General features: G+C 47.0%; 1 protein-coding gene across 1 annotated transcript; it reads right to left on the bottom strand.

Annotated features, from left to right (window-relative positions):
- Positions 1–193: 193 nt before the first annotated feature.
- LOC308146866 (lysosome-associated membrane glycoprotein 2-like) lies at positions 194–8,406 on the bottom strand. Its single transcript, XM_080518830.1, has 6 exons — positions 8,298–8,406; positions 7,010–7,431; positions 3,412–3,531; positions 1,828–1,897; positions 1,399–1,572; positions 194–1,308 (listed from the first exon to the last, which is right to left on the bottom strand). The coding sequence occupies exons 1-6, from the start codon at positions 8,332–8,334 to the stop codon at positions 1,169–1,171; spliced, it is 963 nt and encodes a 320-aa protein (XP_080374956.1). The 5' UTR covers positions 8,335–8,406; the 3' UTR covers positions 194–1,168.
- Positions 8,407–9,850: the final 1,444 nt, after the last annotated feature.

Here is a 9,850-nt window from a genome sequence, read left to right as displayed (position 1 = left end):
AGGTTTGAAGGGTTATGACAGAGGGGAATGAAGACACCTCTCAAGCTTCTATTTGGCTCCATTACTAATCTGAGAAACTAGAAAATCCACCTTTTGCGTGCCTCAGTCAGTGACAGGAGGATTCTCGAATTTCTGAAACTACTAAATGTCTCACCCTTCTCCAATTTATTTGGACAAAAAGACTCGATCCATGTGAGGAGCAGTGCATAAACACATCTTTAATAACCATAATTCATTGGCACAGGAAAACTGAAATGCATGAAACAACAGAAAACCAAACACTGATCATTTTAATAATTAACTTAACAAATTATACACAAAAAAGATTCAAGAGTTTCTGCTAATCAACAGTGAAGCCCTGCAAACAAACACACACCCACACACACACACACACACGTTTCATGTTGAACGTCAACAACAGTTTTCACACAATGCCCTCATCTACCTCTCATATCATTATCAGTGTCGGTTGGCCAATGAAAGACCAGTACGTCAGAATGGAAGTAGGCGGTAACAGGAGAAAAGTAACAGTAAGCCAGGTGGAAGCCGTCACTCACTCTTTCCTACACAAGCATGAAGCACAACTGCCAATGTGTTTGTTGTTACGGATCTTTGCAGACTTGAAATACAGAAAAGACTTGCTACATAGAGTGTTAATAAACATTATTCAGTGATTTGATGAGTTCTGGTTCTGAATAAATTCAACAGGCCAGATTACAATGGTCTGCAGGCTGGATTACAATCTTTCAAATGGATTATAATCTGCACGGTGGATTACAACCTGTTGGCTTGATAATAATCTGCAGGCTGTTCGGACAATCTCGAGGTCGGATTATAATGTGGGGGCTGGATTTTTGTGCTAATGATAATCTGCTACTATTATTCTCATGGCTTAAAAAAAAACTTCTCTCAACACTCTTCAGCACTTGAAAATGTGTTTACAAGACAATTAACAGTTTGAGGAAAAATAAAATTGGATGAAATGAATCAGTCAAAAAGAAAAAGAAATGAGGGGAAACGGCAAATCCCTGACAACCTGCTCCTGTGGCGCCCCCTACAGGCCACCAGCCTGCGGTGAAGCTCCAAAAACAAACCGTGGAAACAAAGGAAGGGGAGAATGGGAGCGCTGAAGAAACCGGCTCTCTGCAGCTGCAGGTCCAGGCGGAGCTCACAGGGACTGGTATCCATCAGTCCTCCTCCTGCGGCCCAGCAGGTAGACCAGCAGCACCACAACAATCAGCACCAGCAGCGTCACCCCCACCGCCACCGCCACGCGGTAGTTGGGCTGGTCGGCGGGACACGGGTCAGCTGCAACACAGACGGGCAGTGTGAGGACAGTCTGGGGTGGGCCCTCGCTGCAGCCGGACGCCTTGGCCGCGTCGGTACCGACACACTTACGGGAGCCGAACTCGTTGCCCTTGGTCAGATTGAAGGCCTGCATCGTGTCTTTGGTGACGTCCAGGAACAGTCCACGGCCCATGTCCAGCGATTCCTCCCTGCAGGAGTACGAGTGGCCCACCCTGGCACTGAACAGATGCACCGTCTTGTTCTCGGCATTGTGGCTTTTGTTACCTGCAAGAATTCAAACACAACACTCAAGGAAGTCCTGTTGAGCCTGACTGACTTTTTAAATTACACATCCGGTCTCAGTCAAATACTACACACACACACACACACACACACACACACACACACACACACACACACACACACACACACACACACACACACACACACACACACACACACACACACACACACACACACACACACACACACACACACACACACACACACACACACACACACACACACACACACACACACCTCCTTTGATGAAAGTGTAGGACAGGTTGAAGCTCAGGGCATTGACGTAGACGCGGTCATCCTGAACGCTCTGAGGAGAGAAAGAAGGACAGCTGGTGGTGGAAGGCGGTCTGATCAACCAGCGTCTGGGATCAATCCGCGTCTGGGATCAACCCGCGTCTGGGATCAACCAGCGTCTGGGATCAACCCAGTGTGGATCCCTTTGCTGGATGCAACAGTTCACAGTTTGTCTTGTCACACGAGAGCAGCGAGACCATGTCCAGTTGACACATCTGCTTAAAGTCCCTGTGAAATGTAAAACACTACTTTGCAAAAAACGATAGTTGTGGTTCTACGTCTAAGGTTCCTCCGACTCTGCCCCACCACTGTTGTCGCATAACAAAGTTATTTGGATTTTGAATCTCCAGCCGAGGAAGTCGGGGGAATCCTTCTTCGTGGGCGTGACGTCAAGAGTTGTGCAGATCTCCATCTGTTGTGTTTATATCGGCTTGTTTCCTCTTTAATATCCAAGTTTAACAGTGTTTTGAAGTTATAGTCGGCGTTTTATGAGCCTTGATGAAAGATTGAGCCTGAAAGAGACCGAGAGAGGAGAAAAGGAGCACGGGCGGCGGGAGCTGCTAGCTCGGGGGCTAGTAGATGATCAAGTAATACCTGGACTCATCTTCGGTGATTCCTTCAGTCAGAAAAGCGCTTCGACATGATCCAGGAAGTCGTTCTGCCAAAAGTCAGGAGCCTCAAAGCCTCAAAGGTGAAAAGTGGCGGCTGCTGAGGCGAGGAGACGAGGACGAATGGAGGACAAACAGTCTTCTGCTTCCTCAAACATGTTCCAGACGGGGGCACCGATGGCAGAACGACACATTCTGTGTCTTCTTCATCAATCACTGGGTTTGAAATTATGATGAAATATCATCAAATTCAGCCTCTTCATCGTCAAAACTCTGATCCTCCATAATGTAAACACAACTTGGGCGTGTGCACAACTCGTGATGTCACTCTATTATTGTCAGAAGCTCCGCCCAGCAGCGGAAATACCAACGTTTATCAGCTATTTTCTCGCAGATTGCCGTGTTTTAACATTTTACCCTTGGACCAGTTAGCATAAAAAATGTCCCTACAAGCGACAGCCAGAGTGTTTTGGAGGTCGAAGTTTCATTTCACTAGGACTTTAAACTCATTCTCTATGGCTGGACAGTGTCCTCTGTTGGCAGGACAATGTCCTCTAAAGGGTTAATCGAGGTCATTTCTGAGCACAGCACCAGTATGCATCCTGTCAGACCAGTGGGACAACTTTCTTCAGCGCTCCAGTGAAAGATGAGAGTTCACATTAGCAAATGCAAGAGATTTCCTTTGATGACAACTTTTCACCGTTTCATGAGAGAAAACTAAAGTCGCTTTCGCCGGCAGTGTCCGTTGTGCAGTGAAACTCTAAAGCTGCTTAATCCCTCATATTTACCGTTAAAAGTTAGTAAACACATTCCTGATGGCACCGAGTTTCGTCTCTCATCACGTGGAGTCTTACATTCTTCTGTGGACACCCTGGATGAGACCTGGTCATGAGAGTGAGAAGAGAAGACGGCACCGTACCTTGTTGTAGAGGAAGCTGATGAAGCCCTCTCTGAACACCAGCGTGAGGTTGGCGGTGGAGTCTTTACAGCCTCCTTCCACTTTGGTTTCATTCGGCTGAATAATGAAGGTTCCGGTGGCCTGAAGAAACAGATGTGTTTAGCCCGGGGATGTGAAGGATGAGGTCTGTGGACTAACGCCGGCCGGCCAGAGAGCTGGACTGTGGAGAAGTGTTCCCTGCATCTAGACCCCGGAGGACAGTCCACTGTTGCGTGTTCCTCTGACCACAAAACCAAGTTTCCTCATCAAAATGACACGAGTTCCACATTCTATCGTCACTGTGAGAGAATCACATGAAAACCTTTTCACTTCCTCAAACTCAGACGCTTAAAGCTGCGTGGGGGAAATTCCACAGCTGCTGCCAAGTTGCCGTCCTCCAGTTGGATTGCAGCGCAATGAAAATCTGATTTTACTCCAATCGTTTCTACCAGTCTGCTGCCATCTTCACTTGAATGTTCACTCAGTGGAGGAGAGCGGTCAAACTCTCTCCTCTGCTGCAGCACTGGAACTTTACTGTGAAAGAACTCTTGTACTTTACTGTGAAAGAACAGGGTTTAGTCTGGTCCTTTACTGTGAAAGAGCTCTTGTACTTTACTGTGAAAGAACAGGGTTTAGTCTTGTACTTTAAAGTGAAAGAACTCTTGTACTTTATTGTAAAAGAACAGGGTTTAGTCGGGTCCTTTACTGTGAAAGAACTCTTGTACTTTACTGTGAAAGAACAGGGTTTAGTCTGGTCCTTTACTGTGAAAGAACTCTTGTACTTTACTGTGAAAGAACAGGGTTTAGTCTTGTACTTTAAAGTGAAAGAACTCTTGTACTTTATTGTAAAAGAACAGGGTTTAGTCGGGTCCTTTACTGTGAAAGAACTCTTGTACTTTACTGTGAAAGAACAGGGTTTAGTCTGGTCCTTTACTGTGAAAGAACTCTTGTACTTTACTGTGAAAGAACAGGGTTTAGTCTGGTCCTTTACTGTGAAAGAACTCTTGTACTTTACTGTGAAAGAACAGGGTTTAGTCTTGTACTTTAAAGTGAAAGGACTCTTGTACTTTACTGTGAAAGAACAGGTTTTAGTCTGGTACTTTACAGTGATAGAACTCTTGTACTTTACTGTGAAAGAACAGGTTTTAGTTTGGTCCTTTACTGTGAAAGAACTCTTGTACTTTACTGTGAAAGAACAGGGTTCAGTCTGGTCCTTTACTGTGAAAGCACAGGGTTTAGTCTGGTCCTTAACTGTGAAAGGACTCTTGTACTTTACTGTGAAAGAACAGGTTTTAGTTTGGTCCTTTACTGTGAAAGAACTCTTGTACTTTACTGTGAAAGCACAGGGTTCAGTCTGGTCCTTTACTGTGAAAGCACAGGGTTTAGTCTGGTCCTTTACTGTGAAAGGACTCTTGTACTTTACTGTGAAAGAACAGGTTTTAGTTTGGTCCTTTACTGTGAAAGAACTCTTGTACTTTACTGTGAAAGAACAGGGTTCAGTCTGGTCCTTTACTGTGAAAGGACTCTTGTACTTTACTGTGAAAGAACAGGTTTTAGTCTGGTCCTTTACTGTGAAAGGACTCTTGTACTTTACTGTGAAAGAACAGGTTTTAGTTTGGTCCTTTACTGTGAAAGAACTCTTGTACTTTACTGTGAAAGAACAGGGTTCAGTCTGGTCCTTTACTGTGAAAGCACAGGGTTTAGTCTGGTCCTTTACTGTGAAAGAACTCTAGTACTTTACTGTGAAAGAACTGGGTTTCTCACTGTGATGTCCACAGCAAAATGACACGAGTTCAACCTTTCACTGTCACTGAGAATCACATGAAAATGTTTTCACTTCCTCAAACTCAGAAGCTTCAGGCTGCGTCAGCCCGTCCTGCAGCATCAGGTGGAAACCAAGGCGTGATTCCACAAAGCAGCTCATGTGAAACTATTACCATTATGACAATACTATTGGCTCCTTCCACCAGAAGCTGCCAGAGATTGCTCACATCATTAGAGTCTTTGGGCCCAGATGAGATTTATTTTTGCTGACCAAGGTTCAGTCGGGTACTTTACTGTGAAAGAACTGGGTTGTGGGTGTGTTGCCCTAGCGACCGGTGGCATGGGGGCTCCCATTGATGAAGCTTTTTATTCTGTTTGTTCAGGCCAGTATGTACGTTTCACATACTCATGAGTTGATTGAAGTAATTTCAGATCAGCTGTTTTGAACCAGAAAGTCTTGTGAGAGTGAGTCAACTCAGAGTTCAGGAGAGACTGAGGGTCCGTCCAAAATGTCCCTCCTATCTCCTCATCAACTTTCACTTCACCCCGGAAGCGTTTTGTGTAGCGGCCATGATAACGACTGTCTGGATTCCCAATAAGCAAAGGAAAGGAGGCTAGTTGTTTCCTTTAGAGCCTCCTTTAGCCTAGGAAACACTGATGCTTCCTTCAGAGCCTCCTTTAGCCTAGGAAACACTGATGCTTCCTTTACCAAAGGAGAGCAGCTCATGCTGCCCCACAATTCCTTGCAGCGACAACATTTAAAGGGCCGGCTCATCGTAGCGTTCAGGGAAACTCAGGATGAAAAGGAGCAGATCATGTAAGTTACCAAAGCAATGATCTGCTGGAACCACTGGAAATCCTCTAGAACCCAAATGAGCTTTTTATCGTCCATTTTCAGAAACTTGTCGTTCTTTCCTCGCCACGGCAGACGTCACTAACTTGCACCGCCGTCGCATTATTATGATGTCACTAAGTGAAAGTGTCCGCCTGCCACACTAACGTGATCGCCTTTCCTACCTCCTTTAGGAAGCTTCCTAACACCTTTCCTTAACTTCTTTAGGAAGCCTCCTAACACCTTTCCTTAACTCCTCTAGGAAGCCTCCTAACACCTTTCCTTAACTCCTCGAGGAAGCCTCCTAACACCTTTCCTTAACTCCTCTAGGAAACCTAACACCTTTCCTTAACTCCTCTAGGAAGCCTCCTAACACCTTTCCTTAACCCCTCTAGGAAGCCTCCTAGCACCTTTCCTTAACCCCTCTAGGAAGCCTCCTAACACCTTTCCTTAACTCCTCTAGGAAGCCTCCCAACACCTTTCCTTAACTCCTCTAGGAAGCCTCCTAACACCTTTCCTTAACCCCTCTAGGAAGCCTCCCAACACCTTTCCTTAACTCCTCTAGGAAGCCTCCTAACACCTTTCCTTAACCCCTCTAGGAAGCCTCCTAACACCTTTCCTTAACCCCTCTAGGAAGCCTCCTAACACCTTTCCTTAACCCCTCTAGGAAGCCTCCTAACACCTTTCCTTAACCTCTCTAGGAAGCCTCCTAACACCTTTCCTTAACCCCTCTAGGAAGCCTCCTAACACCTTTCCTTAACCCCGTGATGTCATCCAGGGGTTCAGGTAAAGTCCTCAGACAAGGAGGAATGAAGGACTTTCCAGACGAACCCTCAGTTTGTTGAACCTCCTTTCTCGAACAAACTCCAGACCTCAACTTAAAGCTGCATCAGACGTTCCTGCAGGATCTCGAGGAAACCTGATCTCAATCCAATCTGCAGAAAACAATCTTTTGACTTCAGCCTGTTGACAAACGTAATGTACCTTTGGTGTCTGCAACCGGATCTGAAGCGCCATCTGAGCCATCAGACAGATCGCCTTGTCCTTCATCAGGGTGTAGTTCCCCATCGTCGGACTGGAGGGAGGAGTCGGGGTTGGTGGATGGGGAGTTGTTGAGTTGGTGGTGGTGGGGCCAGGGGTGGTGGCGTTGGCGTTGGTGGTGGTGGGGCCATGGGTGGTGGTGTTGGCGTTGGTGGTGGTGGGGCCATGGGTGGTGGGCTTGGTGGTGGGGCCAGGGGTGGTGGCCTTGGTGGTGGGGCCAGGGGTGGTGGCCTTGGTGGTGGGGCCAGGGGTGGTGGGCTTGGTGGTGGGGCCAGGGCCAGGGGTGGGGCCAGGGCTAAATGCACCTGCAGGTGACATTGTTGCAGCGGGTCTGGCAGCCTGGATGGTCTCAGTCAGAGACAGAGCTTCAAAGAAAGACAGACATTTAACATTCATTCACACCGAGACGTCACATCAACGCTGGACAATATCGGGAAGACACTGGCACACGATGGAGCAACACTAGAAACTCATGAACATCTCCTCCATCTCTGGTTCTGCAGGTTTCTACTTCTCCTACTCTGAGTCTGGTTCTGCAGGTTTCTCCTCCTCCTCCCCTGGTTCTGCAGAAAGTGTGACTAAAACACCCCCTCAGTCATTCACATTCCCTCAAAAGCTCATTTTTCTTGACGTGCATTCAGAAAGTGAAGACATCCAGAAGTGGTCCAATGTCAACTTTCACATTCTTCTTTCAAGGAACATTCAGGACCTTCTTGAAGGATCACACCTTCAGCTATAGACTGTTGGGTTTTTGAAAACGTAGCTTGATGTGGGGTCAAGAGTTCCCCTGCTGTCCAACACTCCAATTCTCAGTGTGTGTGTGTGTGTGTGTGTGTGTGTGTGTGTGTGTGTGTGTGTGTGTGCCCAGCAGCGAAAGACTAGTTGCGTATCAGACAGTCACTTCCTGTGTTGTTTGAGGAAGTGTCAGTGTTTTCCCTCAAGTCACATGACGACCTGCTCTGGTTCTTCACTTTAATCCACCGAGCAGGAAGGTTAGAACCACCATGAACAAGTTTGAATCCATCAGCCCGGAGGAACACACACACACACACACACACACACACACACACACACACACACACACACACACACACACACACACACACACACACACACACACACACACACACACACACACACACACACACACACACACACACACACACACACACACACACACACACACACACACACACACAGAGAGAGACAGGTGACTGAATTGGTTGATTACCTGCGAGGAAGCAGCCCACGAGCACGGCAGCCTTCATGGTCTCAGCTCTCTGCACCTGACGCGAACTGCTCGCGCTGCTTTAGTGCAGCTGCTTGGGCGCCGTCATGCGGGGAGGCGTGGCTTCGAGCTGGAAGCCCCGCCCACATACAAATCACATGATATGAATGAAGCGCACACTTTTTGGGTTTCGTTTTCCTCTCGTCCTGTTCGACAGCTCATTCAAACAATATGACGTCATTGAGACTTCCGGTGTCAGAACAGTTTTTGCTGCGGTCTCCTCCTGTTGCTGCCTTTGTGAGAAGCTGGATGCCCCCCCCCCCCCCCCCCCCACACACACACACACACACACCCCAACACCCTTTGGAGTGTTGAATGCATGTAGAGGTGTGTCTAAGAATAAATGTGTGTGTCTAAGGTTTAAAATTGAGGCGTTGCAAAATCGAGGGAGGGTCCTGGACCCCCCCACACTTGGCCCGGCCCCACTGGTCCCTATTGTTGAGTGAGGTAAGGTGAGGTAAGGTGGGGGGGTTGAGAGGGAGGAGGGGAGACCCCCTGTTGCTAGGACTCTGGCCCAGCTGGACCCCCTGCGCTGCCCCACCCCACCCCCGACAAGGCACCACAAGAAGACCTGGGCCGGAAGCCCCCCCCCCCCCCCCCCCCCCAGCAGAAGCCCCCCCCACCCCACCCAGCAGAAGGCCTCCAACTTCATCATTCAACCATTAGCATAGCCACCTGAATTGGCATTAGTCAACTGTTAGCTTAGGCAAAGCTATTTATTATATGTACCATAAAGGCCCAATGTGATATATATGTCACATCACAGATTTTTGACATTTACTGGTATTATTAGAAAAAAAAATCAACGTCAGAAATGTGGTCTATGTAATCCACTTGATATGTGGTATATTACACATAATTTTCCTTTAAGGAGAAATGGGTTAAAATGTGACGACGTGTACGTCAACGCCACAATAATAGAATGCTAAAATGACTACACACAGTGTTTAACAGTGATTTCTAACACCTTTCCTTCAGCCTGTGACTTCATCCAGGGATTAAGGTAAAGTCCATAGATAAGGAGTAAGGAGGGACACAGAGTGTGTTACTGTGGGACTTCCTGAAGAGCTGAATTCAGCTCTTTGTGGAACAGAAAACCCAGAGTTTCCCTCGTTTCAGGGTTGACATACTCTGAATTTTCACGCAGCCCGCTTCCTGGAAGCCCCTCGTGATCTTTCAGGACAACATGTTTCGGGGTGTTTTTCTTTCAATCAGGCGGCACAGAGCTGGATTTGCATCGTAGCTCAGTCGTCTGGCGACATATTGACATTTGCTTGTAGAGTATTGCTGAGCTTAGTGTTTTTTCTATTGAGAAAGTTGTTGGTGTTTGAAACACCGGTCTCACACTGGAGTACCAACATCAACCTTTATGGGCAGTCAATCATTAATAATGATTAATACATTACAAAAAAAAAGGATCTCTTTGTTAAACAGGAAATGATATCCAACTTGGTTATATCAGTCTCATAAAATAAACAAAACTCAAAAATTGGAAT

Source organism: Blennius ocellaris, assembly GCF_963422515.1.
Source record: "Blennius ocellaris genome assembly, chromosome: 23".
NCBI classification, from domain to species: domain Eukaryota; kingdom Metazoa; phylum Chordata; class Actinopteri; order Blenniiformes; family Blenniidae; genus Blennius; species Blennius ocellaris.
This window is presented reverse-complemented; position numbering and strand designations above follow the sequence as displayed.

Bases quoted from the DNA above. Each gene is read 5' to 3' on its own strand.
- LOC308146866 (XM_080518830.1), bottom strand. From the start codon at position 8,334: ATGAAGGCTGCCGTGCTCGTGGGCTGCTTCCTCGCAG. The intron at 7,432-8,297 runs GTAATCAACCAA...CTTTCTTTGAAG, and splicing joins CGTGGGCTGCTTCCTCGCAG to CTCTGTCTCTGACTGAGACC. The intron at 3,532-7,009 runs GTACATTACGTT...CTGTTTCTTCAG, and splicing joins TCCGGTTGCAGACACCAAAG to GCCACCGGAACCTTCATTAT.